Here is a 17,932-nt window from a genome sequence, read left to right on the forward strand (position 1 = left end):
TGCATTGTCAGCCCTTTACAAATTGTGACATACATTGTGCATAAATAAAGCTATAAAACTTTGTTCTGTGATTTAAAAAGAATTTTGGGAAACCTGTTATTTTCATCTGATGTAATTTTAACTTTTCATTGGGATCTTTATTCTGCACTGACTGGCTTAACTATTCAAAATTATATTTAATTTTTTTTTTTTTTGAATGTAACATGTATGGATATAGATATGTACATATAAAAGAGAAGTATCTTTGTGTGTTGTTCTTTTTGCTGTAGGTATGTGTCTTGTGCATTGGGATGCCCGTATGAAGGAAACATCATACCAGCTAAAGTGGCAGAAGTAAGAGTGAACTTCTGGCTTTTTTAATGAAATAAATATACATTTTAAAATGTCTATAAGTAATGTTATCTACTTAATCCTAAAAAGTTCTTTAATGAATAACATTTAAGGGAAGCAAACAAAACACAGCTAATGCTAAGGCTGGGTGTACAGCATCAGTTTTTCTCAACCATCTGCAGTCAAATCTAAGGAAAACAGTGTTTTTTGATTGTTATCAGTCATGAGAAAAATATTATGTGGTATTTCCTTCAACAAGAATGCAAGGAAATACTTAAGGAAATAGATTCAAGCACATATGTCAGTGGACCACATTGTATGAGATGATTTCCAACACAACAACCTCTTGCAAAGGGAAACTGATATTAAATCTGCTTTACACTGGCATGAGCATACTGTGCCAGTAGAGCCACTGCTAAAACATTGTGCTTCTGGCATGCGACATACAAGTGTAATGTGACTAACACATGAACCAAAGCTCATCACCAATGTGATTTCCTACAACTTGACTCATTATATTTCTGTGATAGAATAAGCTACACCTTCCCTCTGCACACCCTTTTTTCCATTTAGAATAAAGGAAATTGAAAAAGATATCTTAGTCTATTTTTTTTCACAGCAGAGATGACAGATTAAAAAGACTGTAGAGTGAATCACCAGTGTTATATTTTCCAAGAAGACAAAGATTGCACTGAGGGTGCAATGGACGTTAAAGATGAAAGTGGGGAGAGAATTCAAGCAGCACAAGGCAGAACACACCAACTTTACTCCTGGAGAAAGACTTGTCTTCTTTGTTACACTTACTCACCTATTTTTGGTGATCTAGCAGAATCTCCAATTTTTACTTTTATTTTTTTCTCTTGTAGCACTAGCAGCTCGTCAACATTTGCCTGATATATTGTGTTCTCTGTGTGTGGCTTTCAGGTTTTGTTCTTCTGCATCTTCTTTTAGCATACGTTCCAGATGGAACTTGTGATAATGCTTCTCCCACAGCGACCACATATACTTACACTCTTTGAAAAAATAGCTAAATTGGAAGGTACTCAGTATTTCTAAATTAATTGGTTTTAATATGAAGTGAAAGTTAGAAGTGACACAGCTTTAGTTAGAGCAGTGATGACAGATTCAGCTGTGCTGTTGGTAAATTGCTTACTGCAATATCATGTTCCCCAACAGGCTTCTTTCCATGTGTTGCTCGTTTTTTAAAAACTGACTACTCTCCTTGTGCAGGAAAAGGTTCCTTTTCAGTTTGACAGTGGGAGTGCTCTAATGTTCCAAACCTGCATACATTTACTCACGCAGCTATTTTATTTTATGTCTTCATCCAAGTGCATGTCTTTTACCTGTACACCATTGTGTATGTGTTTAAGAATGAAAGCTACCTCAGTAAATTATTCATTCAGGCACTGATTCAGCAAGCACTGATGTTTGTATAGAAGTATCTGATTAGCTGTTAATGGGTTTTACTTGAACATCTGCACTCATCCTCTGCTGAATCAGAATTATCAAAATTACTGGCCATGTTGCTCAACCCTTTCAGGGAGCTGCCTCTTGGGTCATCATCTTTCTTGGGACAAGAGCATGTGACTGTGCATTGTAATCAGCAGCTATGATTGAAAGGTTTACAGGTTTAGACTGTTTTTTCCACAGTCAATGACAGTGAACAGTTTTTTTTTGTTTGTTTGTTTTAAAGCAAAAACTTTAACTGAAGCAAAAGCAGTTGGGAGAGATGGATCATTAACCTGTATGCATTTCAGGCTTACTAGGTACATAACTATTTTATACAGTTATCTCGTGAGTCCAGACTTCAGATGCCTTCTGACTTGTAGGATCCATCTGGTACATGCATATGGTTCTTTATTTAAAAAAAAAAAGCAAACATTTATCATTAATTAAAATAAAACTGCATAACCCTTTTTATCACTTATCTTCATCTTGAAGTGGAGTTACTGTTTAACTGTTTATCCTCCCCTGATTTTTTATTTTCTACCTTAGGCAAATGAGGCTTGAAAGTTGTTGAAAGCAACGAGGATGTTGATAACATCCTCGAAGCCAGTTGTGTTGTCCATTATCTTTCAGGTGTATACTTGGTTTTATCTTTCTGCCTGCTTCTTTCTTCTCTTAGCATCCTTTTAACCTAGATCAGTGAGTTCATGTAAATATTAATGATACAGTAATTTCCCCTTGCTGATCAAGCTATAGAAAATGTACCCATTCTTGTTTCAACATTGTTATATTATTGCAAATTTTCTCTTAAATCACAAGGGCTGCAGCATGTTTTATGTTGTTGTTCACTTAAAACCATCTGTAACTACATTATGACCTTTTGTATTTGATTTAAGAGGATAGTTTTAAATATGCTTTGCAGCAGTAGGATTGTTCACATGCTTAAGGGGCTGCAGTGTTGGGTGACCAGCTTGAAGCAGCAAAAAACTGATGCAAAGTAAAACTGCCCAATAATGCAGAACATGGACCTATTCAATTAACAATGCTGCAACCTCATAATCACATTTTGATTACACTGACAAAACAGTGTGTTCTCTTCTCCCCCGCCCTACTCCCAAAAATCCACACTGAAAACTTGTAAAACTATGACTAATGATCTGCCTCCTACCATAGTAGGGTAGAAAATCCAGTATGAAAAACTCCCATTCAGTTTTTAAGCATGCACATTCTTCTTGAAATTAAATGTATATCTCTTTTTAAGGGTCAGTTTAAGGTTAGATCATGACAAGTCAGTGATGTTGCTCAGCTTGTTAGCAAAGTGTCCTGTTGTTCTTTCACAGCTATATTTTCAGAAAGCTAGAAGACCAAAGAACACTGGAAATAAGCGAATTCAGTATGATTTCTAGCAGTTTATGTAGCCTCCTTGCCATCACTAAAATGCTCACCTATAAAATGTTTGAATCAAGCGTAGAAAAGAACATGAAAAAGAAAAAAAGAAGTCTACTTCTTTCACCCTGATCTTAAACAAAAACTAAAGTTTGGGTATTAAATAGAGGTAATCCACCTCTAACTGCAGATGATCTATTTTGTCTTACAACAGTAGTCCAGCTTAAACACCTGCCATGTGCTGATGATATAAAAATGTGCTGCAAGATGGAATCCCTTTCTGCAATCTGGTGAATGTCTCTTTCTTAAGTGTATATGGAATTTATGTTGATATGAACCAGGGGCTCTGACTGTAAAGCACAAGGAGTTTTACAACATTTACAATAGTCATAGCACTTACAGGCTTTAAGCAGAACAATTCAGACCACTTGAAGCTCTTTTTCAGCTGTTCTTTGAATTAAGTGAACAGTGATATTAATCCAGTACTTCCGGGACTGCTAGTGCAGTACTTTGTCAGTTTCCTCAGACATATTCACAGCAATCCCACTGATGAAGCCTTGGAATTGATTTAACAGGAGAGTGCACTGCAACTGAAGTCGTCTTGGAAAAGAGTTGTATTTTTTCATTTCTAAACAGTTGTTTCCAGACTGGGATTCCATTCCAATGGAATGGCCTGTTGGGATCATCGATGCACAGTGGGGAGTGCTAAAGGGGACAAACATACTCAGCAAGTGAAAATAAGTTGAAACCCTTTCCAAATAAATTTGACAAAGCTAAAATAGGAAGTTTTTACATTCAGTTTCTAAAGCAATGTGCAAACATAATTCTGTGCTGCCTAGTGTATGTCTCTCCATACATACATGATGGGGCCAGACCTCAAATCTCATACGCACACAAAGAACTTGCAGACACAATTCTTGAAGCATTTAAGGCTCTATTTCTGTAAGTAAGCATAAGGCTATGTTTGGTATTAAGAAAAATTTTAAGACTTAAAAACTAGGATGTTAATTGTGTTATAGTTTTGCTTTTTTTTTTAGTATTTTAATGTTTGGCTTTGTGAAAAGCAAGCAAAATTAATATTAACTACAGTACGTTAAAACTTCAGTTTTCATTGATGTTTTCAGTGCCAAGACAAATCTAAATCAGGCTTCTTGTTAATTATTTATTGTCTTAGCTAAGCCATGTGCTTGGCTCTGTGTAATAAGCAAACAAAAGGGCAGGTCTTTACCCTGCACAGTTCGTAAGCTGAAAAGTACATGAAGAAAAACAAACAGCTGGGAAATCCCCAGAGACAGGAAAATGTTGGGAAAGGGCTTGACAGAAACTTAATTCATAATGTAAAATCTTGCTTATTTAGATTCTGTGGGAGAGTCAAAAAGCAAGTTGATAGATTTGGCTTCATTGGCTATTTCATGTACAGAAGCAGACCTACAAAGTTAAAAAGAAGAGGATCTATGGGAAATTTTTCTTGGGTTACAGTTTTCAAGAATGAATAGAGAGGATTTCTGATATGTAGATCCAACTCAGTGTGACAAAAACTGAAACCTATAGAGAAACATGTCCTTTCTAATGTATGTTCTGGACCCTGTTTTTCACTCTTTCATCTTGTCCTCTTTGTGTTTCTTTTTTTAACCAGGTATCGAAACGGCTGTACAGTATGGGCTGTTATGAAATCTCCCTGGGGGACACAATTGGTGTGGGGACTCCTGGAAGTATGAAAAGAATGCTGGAAGCTGTTATGAAAGAAATTCCTCTGAGTGCTCTTGCTGTTCATTGTCATGACACATATGGCCAGGCATTAGCCAATATACTCACAGCCATACAGGTAATGCAAGTCCTTATTTTATAGATATGATAACAATAGTCTTATTTTAATACAATGCACAATTGAAAAAAAAAATAAATCCCACCCTTAAAGAAGCCAGTAGAAGAGGAAAGAGCCACTCATTAAACTTTTCAGCAAGTGTTGCTCACACTTTGAGTTGTCTACAGATATTATAACTATTGTTTTTGCAAGAAAATTTCAAAACATATTCTGCAACCTTGCATGAAATTGAAAGTATCCAGTTCTGAATTTTTATCTACTTACTAATGTCAATTCCATACAAAAACCCTAAGAAGCAGTGATGATGATTATATCCCATATATTTTGCATGAACAAGGGAGATAAAGTATTTTTTTCTGATGTCTTTTCCTAGGAACATCAGTCGATTCATTTTCCACTAAAGTAAAATGTCTATTTTACAAATGTTGCTAAATGTAAAATAGTGTAATTACATCTTGATTTCATATTGATAAACCTAAATTATTGGAGATCATGTACGCAGAGTGGTCTAGATAATTTTACTACTATTAACACATAGTATGCTTTTATGTTTATGAATTTTATGTTTATGGATTACATCTTCCAAATATGATGAGAAACAATTTGTATCCTATTTAATCTTATTTCAAATCCATGGCTAAATAATCAGAAATAGTTAATTTCCATATTTTTCTCTTTCTGTTCATATATTTTTTATAATAGGACACAATACCAGAAATAGACTACAAATTCTAATGGAGTTTTTGTAAGGGTATCACGTTAATGAAAAATACTTTCATATGTATGTGCATTCCTAAGGAGATCTATTTTTATTAAATCTTACAGAACCAAAAACTGTTTACAAATGTTAGGCTTGTATTGTTCTATTTTATATTTAATGGCATCTTATGCTCCTTGCAAGTTATACCATCACTTATGTCAACTTTTCCTTTGTTCTGACTTGTTATTTTGGCACTGCTCATATTATGTTGTTTGGAAATAACAGCAATGTGTTAACAGTGCTAGTGATACAAGCAACAAGAGGGAACATGGAAATGTTTCAGTATGGTATTTGATTAAATACTGAATCACAAAACTTGATAAAAAGGGCTCTAACGTTTACTCATACTATTCACTATTGACCCCTACTCACTTTTACTGTTGCAAATGTGCATGTATGTACCATGGGATAAATCAATTGCTAATTTCACAGTTAGCTTCAGTTGCAGATGTAATAGCTGAAAGCATGAAAACCCCTGAGCATGGGAGGAGTTCCCCATAAAAATACTCGAAGCATTGTTTTTTAAATCCTTCCTTAAAATAATTGCTGTCATGGTGCCCACTAAACACTGAACAATAGTTATGCTTTGTTAGCCCTGGTATTTGCTGCAATACTCATTTCATGTTTACCTCATGGTCCTATCTTTATATTTACTTCTTAAATCAACTTGGTAAAAGGGAAAAAAGCTCTTAGTTACCTAATGTGCAGTTCAGGCTAATTAACATGTAAACTCAAGAGAGCAATAAACTTAAAACATATCCCTCGTGGAGTCTTCTCTGATTACTGGGAAGCCATGAGTGCCTAAGCTTCCATCAGAAAACCTCCTTATGTGCTCAGGTTCTGCTACAGTGCATGTCTGAAGGTGCTGTGTTTTTGGCTGACCTGAACTTGTCACGATCTTGCCAAAATTCCTTGATGAAGCAGGCATTACACAGTCTCTCTGACTGGCTTTATGCAAGCAGTTCCTTGGCTTGGTCTGAAGGTCTCTTGGATCCTCAGTCTCTTGGATCCTCACACAGGTCCAGGACATCACTATCTCAGTGGTCATGCACTGACTCTAAGTAGTGGCTTTGTTGCTTTGTTCAGAGAAACTGGGCAGCTAGCAGAGAATTATAGCTATGTTGTGTTGTTTCTAAAACAGCGCAACTTTTGCGGGTCAGCTAGATTATAAATGCCAAAACCAGATGAGAATACCGAGGTCCCTGCTGCCGGGCTTGCCTGTGTTTTCCTTTCTGCCAAAGAAACATGAATGGGTAGTTTAAAGTACTGGAGTGAAAACCCTTGTCTTCAACTCAGTAATCTGTTTTGTGAACCAGATTTTCCATAGATGAATTCCTTACCCTGCCTGCTTTATGGGTTTGTATGACCGACACAATATTTCATCAGGAGTGAAATGTGATTGAGGGGTTATCGAAATAATGGTCTGCAATTATTGCTTGAAAACCATTTTCAAGAATATTTGTCAGGCAAATTACACTATTCCTAAGACACTGCAAACTACAAACTCAGACTGAGTACTGTTGTATTGTATATTGTATTTCCTAAGAATTAATGAATGACAGCTGGAAAGCCACAAATCACTCTACACTAATTCAGGCATTGCTTCGAAGGGAGATCTCCTAGGAGTGGAAAGAGGTGCTGGTGATTCAGTAAGTAATTTTTTATACAGATCACATTGTTCCATGCAGGATTATACTACCCAGAATATTTTCTTTTGTTTGGGGCTGATCCAAAGTCATCTAGAACTGACAGGCCGTATCTGTATAAGAAATTAGCAGGGAAGTAGCCTTGTAATTTTAGTATTCAGTTTTATGTGTGTTGTTTTAGCAAAAGGATAGGTAGTGAAAGATGGGAGAGAGATTAGCCAACTTTTAAAGGATAAGTAATTTTTTAAGTTGCTGAAGCGAGTCATATAGGCAGAAAGCATTGCCTAAATAAAAAGAAAAAAGAGAGATTCACTTTGTTTTATGAAGAGAATCTATGTAAGAATGTGAAGAACATGAAGTCATGTTTCATTACAAAACATTAAACAGTTTAAGTAGAAACACGATTGGCTCCTGGTTAACTGGCTTAGTATTAAAATATCAGAGTGTAAAATTTACTGAAGAGACAATGGGAAGAGGATCAAACAGAATGGGAAGTGATGTGGTGATCTAATTAAAGGTTGTGTGGTATTTTGAGTAAAATTGCATATGTGGGTTAGCTAATGTGACAAATACAAAATGTAGCTAAAAGAAGTTGTAAAACATCTCTAGGAAATTGTTACAGACCTCCAAGGAAGAGTAAAAAGATGGGTCAGAAAACTTCTGTGCTGGAGAGGCCTCAATAAGGTAGACCATTTATCTCAGGAGATTTGAGTTACCTTGACAATTGACCCCTGTAGCGTTTAAAGAAAGAGTAAGTTTTTTAATGGAAGTGATATAAAACTCTTTTTTTGTTTTTTGCATAGCTTGTGTAGTTGCCAGAAATAGCTTTGTCTGTTTTCATAGTACATGCCTGAACATGAGAAGAGCATATGTAGAATAGGTAAGGAGGTGTTTTGCCCTGCAGTGATACCTCAATGAATGAATGAAACAATTGACTGGTAATCTCACAGAATTTTATAAAATTTGAATTACTAACTTAATTCATTGATATGAACTGATCCCTACACTACTGGGATCAAATCCTAACTTACAGAAAACGAGTTCCAATGACATAAGAGGAGCAAGGATTTTTATTGCTGTGTGTAATCATTTCCACCTTACTAGGCACTACAAGATGATTTGTCTTGATGATTTCTCCAATAATATTGCTTATATTAGTGCTTTCCTTTTCCAGAAAATAGGGACTTTGAAATGAAATGCACACTTTAGTATCAGAAACAGAATTTAACGAGCCTATAATTAAGCTTTCACAGCTGAAAAATTCATGTCTGAGAATAGGGTGTTTTTCATCATAGACATTATAATATATCCCTGTAAAGAGACGAAAAAAATATATATTGTTCATTAATATCTTTAAGGTCCTTAAATTTTAAATATTATTATTATAATTATTATTAAGAACTTGGAATGGCTGGCTGCTGAACTCTTCCGTTTATAACTTAACCGAGTAGATTCTAGCCCCTTCTGTACATGCTGGACAGACAAACCAACTTGCATATTTTTGTGGCTCAAGTTTACATATGGAATAAGGACTAGATTCACACCAATACAGTTGGTGTTGATATGGCTAAGTTTGAAGTGCCAGAACCAGGAAAGGGATCTGCATGTAGCAGAAGGTCATGGTATATTAATTAACAAGGATTGTTATGTTACGGGAACAGAGTTCACAACAGCCAGCAGCCTGAAATGGGAGAGCCTGTGTTAAGCAACTGAAAAAGGGATTATGGTTTAAATTCCCCTCTTCCATGGTTCTTATAAACTTACACTTGAAGCCTTAGGTGAGATGAAATTTCCACCCCAAACCATCTCCAAGATGTGAGTACCTGACTTGTCTCTTTCTTCAAATACAGGATGTGCTGTTTGTGGTTGTTTGGTTTCCCTGTAGTAACATCTCACTGACCGCCCCTTTAGCTAGCTGTTAGAGGCCAGCTCACTGCTAAGATATCCCTGCCAAGGAATTGCTGCTAAGAAGCTTCTATAGGAGCTCCCCCTCCTTCACTTAGGGGTGGCTTTAAACCTGGAGCCCTTTGTGCTTGGTTTTCACCTGAGCTACCCTGCAGCAATGTTGCTGCTGTGCTTGCACCCACTCTTGTACCTTGTTTCCCCCCCTCATCCCTGCTCACTGGCTTGACTTTCTGGCTTAACCTTGGACCTGGCTCATCACTAGGATCTTGTTGAGTGATCACTGGACTGTGACTGATCCTGGTTACTGTCTCCAGACCTGGTCTTGACCTAGACTCACTGACTCAGCTTCCTGGCTCCTTTTTGGTGAGGTTGTTGCTGCCATTGGCCTAGCTGTGACTCTTGGCTCTTGGCTTGCCTGCCTTCATGGAGCAGCCTGTCCTTGCTACTTGAGATAGTTGAATATTTAGAGGAGGGACCAGCAACCAGTATCTTCTGATTTAAGGATGGCTCTGAGTAGCAGGTGATAGTGTTGAACTGGGAGATACAGTGGCTGGGCAAGTTAGCAGGTCTCATGTGGTTTGATCTTGGAGCCTGGCTGGAGGCTTTGTCTCTCAGAGAGGCAAGCTATTGACATTCATTTAAATCATACATTTCATTGGGTCTGGTTGTACACAAAGCCCTAACAGTTCTGCATTGGGAACTAAAGACTATATTCATAAGGATGAATTTCCAACTAAGTACAGCATCTGCAATAATATTTCTATTCTAGAAAATTCATTGCATTTGTATCCTGAAGACAATTCCTGCACATTTGCTTTGTCCAATTTATTTACTAAATAAGTTTCCTCGATGGCTACTAAAGGATCCAGTACTCATGCTAGTGTAGCCCAGTAAATGACTTGTATGTACAGCTAGAAGCCATACAAATTACAGTAGCTGAATAAAATAGAGAAGTAATACAAAGAAATAATAGTAAAATGGCATGATGGTATGGATAGCAATGGTAAGAGGCTGAGCGGGAAGAAAGCAGCTATGTTTGTATACTAGTCACATATAAATATTCAATTGCTCTTGGGTTTCTGTTGATAACTTGTTACGTTTTTGCTAATTTATACATTAAAACATACATACAGTATTACAGATTTTAAAAGAAGCAACAGGATAATTTTTGAAATACAGTTTTACAAAACTTTGTTTTGTAAGAACTTAAAAGCATATTTTCCTATAGTTTAGTTTTCATGAGCTTTATGTACTCATTTCATGCTTCAATTTCATTTCCAAAAAGACAGAAAGTTAAAACGAGCTGTTTTTCCTGGATTTACATTGAAATTCCCCTTTTTTATAATTATAATGAAAAAACATAGCTAGGTTGTGATCTTTTGTATGACTGCTTGGACAAGGTCACAAAATTAATGGTGATTTAAAAACTAGCTGAACTCTGTTGCAAAATGCTGTATTAGCAGAGAGTAATGAGGACATGGTGTAAGTAAAACATCAACAATAAAACTAAAAAAATCAGTTCTCTGCCTTTCTAATGAAACGGCAATCAAAAATCCACAGCATGCCGGGCAACAAAACAAAGACGTTAGAAGAGGACAAAGAAAGGAGCATTAGCTCAAAGCGTCATTAATTCAGGTATGCACATTTATTTATGTGCTGATATAAATGGTCACCATGTTGGATGATCAAAATTGTGCCCAAAGTGGTTTAACCACTTCACATCTTTCACTTGTTCCTTGTAAAACAGAGAAGTATGCACAAGCTTTGAATAAAGACATAAAATCTCTCTGGTCTCCCACCTTTATCTACCATTGACTCCTACTCTCATCACGTTCATCACCTGTAGTTGTGCTTCTTCCTAGCGACCATAGGCTACAGTTGTGGTAGGACTAGAAATTTGTTTATACACCTATGTCACTCAACTCGTATCTAACTCGTTAGCAACCTAATATTGGACATTCAAAATGATATTTAGAAAGAAAAAAAAAATCTTTTTTTTTTTCTGGTAAGAAATACTTATGAAATACTAATAATTAATATTTCAAAATTAATAGCTAATACTTAAGAAGTACTAATGTGTGAAGCCTTGTGTATTGCCATCATACCAGACTTGAGCTAGGAATTTGTCATGGAACAGTGAATATGAGCTTAATGGTTGAGGAAGGTAGTCTAGCCATATTTGCCTGTTGCTAAACAAACTGAAGTACACTGTTTTTTGGGCCAATAAATAGTAATTGAGGAGATGAACTTGTATATTGCCAAAGTTCTTGCTTGAATAATACATTAACTACCACTGGGATTGTTTTATTTTCTTCTGTGTGCTGGGGTGCCCATTGCCTAGCATTGAAATAATTTACATCTAAACTTATTTTTAATAGTTTAGTTAACATTTCAACATTATAGTAAAGACATTTTTTTTAATTTAATTTTTTTTTTTTTAAGCCAGCAGGGTGGTATTATATGGAATAAATGAGGTACAGGAGGCAGGAAACATAAAATCTTGGCTTGTCTTTTCCTGACTTGACATGTCACTGAGCACATCACTTTTTCTCAGTTTTTCATTTATGAAACAGAAATAAGGCTCATCTCTCTTTTTTTTTTTTTTTTTTTTTTTTTTTTTTTTTTTTTGTGAAATGCTAAAAAACATACACAGAGGAAGAATATCAGACAAGTACAAATTATTTTTATGAAGTCCAGATTTAAAAGTTATTTTTGAAATTGTAATTTATAAACAGATTTCAAATCTGGTACAGAATATAATTTTGAACTAAAAAAAAAGTATAAAAAAGTATATGAGTGGGCAAGTTATCAAAATACATATACATGCCAATTCAAATCCATGTAATACTCCATTTCCTTTCTCCTGCACAGCCTGGCACTCTGAAGAATTTATGCAGTTCAATGTGGATTGGGAAAGACTTACCATATGAAACACTTACATATTTTGGGATCTTCAAAAATGTTTTTTTTTTTTTTTCATTCTTGTTTTGAGAAATGCATAGAAGAGGAGAGGTTTCAGCAGACTTCACAGGTTTATTTTCCTCTGCTGTTTATAAATGAATCAAGATATATTAGAAACTGTAGAAGACTTGACAGAGAGCTACAGAAACTATTTTCAAGGTTCAGATAGGGAAACATTAGAAAAAGTACAGCTTGACTGAGAATGGGATTCAGGAAGGGCTGGTCATGCTTCAGTATTTTGCTGGAATTCTTTGAGGCAGTCGCTGCCAAAGAAGACAAAGGATATACAGTGGCCATCATATGCTTTGATTTGTCAGAAAACAATTTACAGTGTTCTGTACTGGAAGTTAATATTAAGGCGTGGAGTCATGTAATAAGTGGAAAGTTGGCAAAATGGCAGGAAACAAATGGAGTTATAAAACGGAATTTCTTCAAGCTGTAAAGCACCCATCAGCAGGGTTGTGGAAGTATTGGCCTGTGGGTCCCAGGTTTTCCTGCTTATATGAGTAATTTACTGTACCATAGTGTTCCTGTTAAGGGCAATCACTCTAATGTATAGAAATTAAACTTTTTAGATTTAGATTTAGAAATTTTAGACTTCCAGTGTGAGAAACAGGATAGCTAGCACATTTTTTTAAGTGTAAATCTGTCTAATACTCTAAGACATGCAAAAGAAATAAGTTTGGGACCAAAACTAGGAGTATATGAATACATTAATTTTAGGTAAAGTAAAATATTATTTGTTACAACATGCCTGTTGTTTAAAAAACAGGTCTTCATAGAGCTTTTTTATTACTCTAGGAGCTAGTTTGTTCAGAGCAGTTACCAGTGTTACTTTTCTGTGTTTAAAGTATAAATGATACTTTTGAATTATTTGTCAGTAAACTAAGAAAGCCATTAGTAATGACAAAAAATTCTTTAGCAAACACCAATTTGTGTCTTTATTTCTGTTTCCTTTCATTCATTTTTCCTCATAGAAACAACACAAAACATCAGTAAAACTAGCAATTAAAAAGTTTAGATGTTTAAGCTGAAGAAATACATTGCATAAAAAAGAAAGAAGAGAGTGAAAAACTCTTTAAGAATGAAAACAGAAGTGAGTAAGACTATATTTGAAAGCAGGTAAGTTGGGGGAAAATGGCAGGTGAACTGTGAAAAGGTACCAGATTGCAAAGTTTCTATTAAGAAAACTTAAAGAGAGGGTATGCACTTTAGAAAAGTAGAAAAACACTTGTGTTATATCAAATAATATTACTACTATAAGCAGTCAGCTAGTTACTTCTGTAAGTGAAAAAGCATACTGCAGAAATGAATAAATCAGACCTACATATGGGAAAAAAATGAAAACATAAGCATTCATACTGAAAATCCGAGAGATGTTTTCCAGTATTTTCTCTGTTCTTTCTCTTTTTTGGCTTTTTTCATAAGTACTGGTTTTATATTATTCCCTGTAATTTCAACAAAATAAAAAAGAAAGAAAGAAAATGAACAGACACTACCACTCCTGCTCTTTTCTCAGATCAGTACAAAAGAAGGAGCAACCCTGTTTTTATTGCTTTCTGTTGTTTCTCGCGGGATGTGCATAGTATGCAGTTTCTGAAGGGCTGAATGTTTCTGATCTTTCTCTCTGTGCTTCAGAAAAACTTAATAGCCTGATAGTTAACAAATAAATTCCTCATTGCTAATATTACAACTGTTACAGTATTGCTAGGAAAATAAAAAAAGTTTGAACAGTGGACTTTGTTTCGTGATTTTTAGTTTTTGAAGTTTTTAGTTTTCACTCTTTTTAGGATAGGAAAGGTAATAACGTATTTTGTTATATACTGAAATAGCAACCAGAGTTGCTAAGATGAAGAAGTATTTACATCAGTATACCAACAGGTAGCCTGTATGATCTTTAAAAAAATAATCTTAGCTTATTATAAACAATTAACAAATAATAGAAATCTTCATTCTTCTAGCTGCTTCTAATATGATGATTGAATTTCAGAAGCTTTCAACCCTAGTTACTGAACCAACAAACCTCAACTCTCTCTGTTTCAGGATCCTAATCAGAAAAAGAGATCCTTCATCAGTTATAGATTATCCTCGTCTCCAAATTCTCTCACTAGTGGTAACTTGGAGCAGTAGATGCAACTTCCCTTTGGCTTAAAATCAAGCCTCAACTGTCTTTTAAAACATTCTTAAACCCTGAATTTCTCATGCAAACCCATGTATGTCTTTGTATGTCTCTGCAAGCTCATATGGATTTATCACTCTAGATTTAAATGCAATATGAACGGAGAAATCACTGTAGCAACTAGAGAAATAAATTCTAAAGTGGTTTTAACAATTTTCTATTTTAAAACCAAAGATAATTTCTGTACTAATAGCACTGAAGCTATGGATTTATAGAAGGAATGTGTTTGGCCCAAATGCTTTATGCTCTTTCCTCTTTTTCTGCACCGACCTACTTATACTTTTTTTTTTTCTTGGAATGCTTTTTTATTGTAGCTTTCTTAATCACCTCCTGAATGCTTTCACTTCTGAGTTTCCCATGCTGTAAGTGATGTTCAGTTGCACATTTCATTCTGCAGTGTTGGTGGTATGCTCGTTTCAGCTTCGTTGGTATTTTTTTGTTTCATTAAATCCAGAACCATAGTATTTATTCCATTACTGGTCATCTTTCTCCTGTTGTGAGTGCACTTCTATGCATATAAAAATAAACAGATTCAGATAATTTATTATAAATGATTCTTATCTCTTCATCAGATGCTGTTCTGCATCATTTGTTAGTTATTATATCTGGAACTATAGTTTGTAAAATGGAAAGAAATTAGAATTCATAGAATATGAGTAGAGAGTTCTGTCTTATTTCACCTTTTGCCAGTTGATTACAGGTTTGGAAAACTGTGCTTGCAAACAAGGTTTATACAAGATAGCACAGGATGTAATTTAGATACTTAACCAGCAGATTATAGGCTCGTCTGAGGACAGTACTTTGCACAGGCTGTTGTCTACTTCTCTCACCTTTGTTCTCCTGTGTAATTCCTTTTTTCTTTTTTTTTTTCTCCCATTCTTTGTCTCCCTCAGTGCCTAAGTGGAGCAAATAGAGCTCCTAAGTGGAGCTGGCAGCTCACTGGCAAGAAAGGAGAATGATATGAACAGATACCGTGTTCTTACATGTACATCACCTAATCATAATATTTTCCTGGCACTTATGTTAATTTTCTCCTCTCTTTTACTATTTTCCTAGCCATTGTTTTTTAGATGTAAGTCCACATAGCCAGAGCAATAGTCTTTTTACAGACCTCCTTCTATCATCCCAACTGTGTCTTGTTTAACTTGACTATTTAAATGACTAAGAGTCAGCATCATCCAGTTCTGAAGTGGACTGGGCAGTAATCCAGGTCTTTCTGTTAGAGACAGACATTCATTTTTTTGGAATAGAAACAAATTACTTCCAAATGCTGGAAATGTAAGAAGGCTTTTCAAAAAAGGTTTTCAGGTGTTTATAGAACAAATTAGTATAAAATAGTTTTCAAAATGCTAAGCCCAATTTAAAATAAATATTTAGTACTTTTAGGAGTTGTGAAAATATAGCACTAGAAAACTGAAATCACTGAGCTGTAGCATGCATAAAAATATAGTGAGGACACACTGGTGTCAAATTCCCCCTGCACTTTTCTGTTGTACCTCAACTGGATTGCATGCATAAAAAGGTAGTACTTTATTTATTTTTTTTTTTCACGAGACTACATGTAGGCTGTAGGTTTGACAAGATGACTGTAAAGATCAGAAGTTGTTATTTTACAACAGTTTTGGATTCACTGTCTGAAAATCTAGATTATCAAGATGACTGGAAAATGAAGAATTTTCATTGGCTTGAAGTTTGTTTTTGTGCCTCATTCAGCATCACATAGGCACTCTCTAATCCAGTCTAGTTCTCCACAGCTATTACCTGTCCCCTTTGGTTTTATGATATCTCACTTGCTTCTTACACACCTATAACAAATGAACTGGTATTTCCACACACAAATATTTCCTACCCACTGGCTCATCCCAGATCTGCTTCATCCTAGCAAGCTAGTCCCATTCTCCCCTCTTAGCCTCCTTCCCATGTTCTTCACCAATTTCTGTCTCATCAGACTACCTGTCTGAATAGACTTAGAACTACCTCCTCATTCCTAAATATTGTCCAATTCTCGTTATATCTTTCCTTTATTTTTTCCCCCACTGAATTTCCTGATGTATTTATTTTTGTCATATCTCCATTTGAATCAGTCACCTTTCTTTCTGCTGCCTGGGTCCAGTGAAGTGTCAACTGGCTACATCTATGCATGTAAACTAAATGTGTCCGGGCTTCTCTGGCATTGAGGCCAATTGATATGAAAAAGCTTGCATCCATAAAATCAAATTCTTACCCTACAAAACAATGTAATAGAGGTCATTCTTACCCTACAAAACAAAGTCACTGCCATCTATGAATGATTTCTAAGTGGTGCTAGTTTCCCAAAAGTGCCTGAGATTGTTTGTTGGAACCCTACCTGTCCCAGGCCAAAGCCATTCCAGAGACTGTGGCAAGAGTTACACACAGTGGACAATTGACTTCCAGTACTTGGAAGTCTTTCCCAACACAGTTTAGTCTACTGGTGATATACACAGCAACAAAAGAATGCACATTTCTGTATATTAACAACACAAAAAATAATTCGTGCTGTCATTCCTAGTGGCTTTTGGAGGCTGTCCCCATGGCTGAGGTTTCAGAGGTTCTGGTCAGCCTTGGCTGTGTTCTGTGCTGCTGGAGTCCCAGAGGATTTTCACTGCCCTTCTGATACAAGTCTTCATGATGCAGCTGTACTCTGTGTCTGTCTGTACAGCTGAGGTGGGACTCCCCAGATTACATGTCCTTGGTTCAAGGCATGGGGTCATGAGCACTTCAGGAGGCTATCATTAATCACCATGAGAAAAGCAGCGCATTTAAGTTGTTTTGAAAAGCTGAACTGTTATGGCTATTTTTTTTTTCCAAAGCAATCAGTTCAGGGCAGATATCTGTCCCATAGGATTTCAGCTTGATTAATGAAAAATTGGCAAAGCTATAACATAGTGTACCATAGGATCTGAATATGGAAGATGCTGGCCAATCTTTGCAGCTGATTTTGCTACCATGTCACTTTAAATTAAATTTCTAATTTAAAAATGCCACAAAAGTAATGTCTGTTTTTAAAAAATCATAATCTAAAACATATTTTAGATTAATACTTAGTTCATGTTAATAGACTACCTATTTGTTCCTGTGATTAAGATGTCCTTATGATGGTAATTCTAGGATATCTAGTTTTAGGTCCTTGCTACTTTGCAATATCTTAGTATGCCAATAGTTGTGTACCTAGCTTTGTGTTTTCAGCTAGTCTCCTTCTGGACTAACTGTGGTATAGCCTTATTCTTTTCACTTTCTTTTTGTTTTGAGCTTACATGCTGTACACTGAAAAGCTGTGTGGTGCACTGACAGTAATACCATATAGTACTTCAACATAATTTTAAAACAATTCTAAAAAAAAAATAATAAAAGTTTGGTGAGGATACAATTATATTAAGTACATGTAAGGACATATTTTCATGGTATTCTAAAAAGAACTTATTTCTGTAAGAGTTGCTTTACTTGTTTTTAGAAATTCTCCCTAAAATTATATT

General features: G+C 35.5%; 1 protein-coding gene across 10 annotated transcripts in view; it reads left to right on the forward strand.

Moving 5' to 3' along the window:
* HMGCLL1 (3-hydroxy-3-methylglutaryl-CoA lyase like 1) overlaps window positions 1–17,932 on the forward strand; it is a 234,821-nt gene that overhangs the window by 195,546 nt on the left and 21,343 nt on the right. For all 10 annotated transcript variants that reach the window (XM_084515684.1, XM_084515683.1, XM_084515685.1 and 7 more), the window contains 2 exons: window positions 270–333; window positions 4,799–4,987. In XM_084515684.1, coding sequence (XP_084371810.1) covers window positions 270–333; window positions 4,799–4,987 — 253 coding nt within the window. The remainder of the gene's footprint in view (window positions 1–269; window positions 334–4,798; window positions 4,988–17,932) is intronic.

This window comes from Aythya ferina (assembly GCF_964211825.1).
Source record: "Aythya ferina genome assembly, chromosome: 3".
NCBI lineage: Eukaryota > Metazoa > Chordata > Aves > Anseriformes > Anatidae > Aythya > Aythya ferina.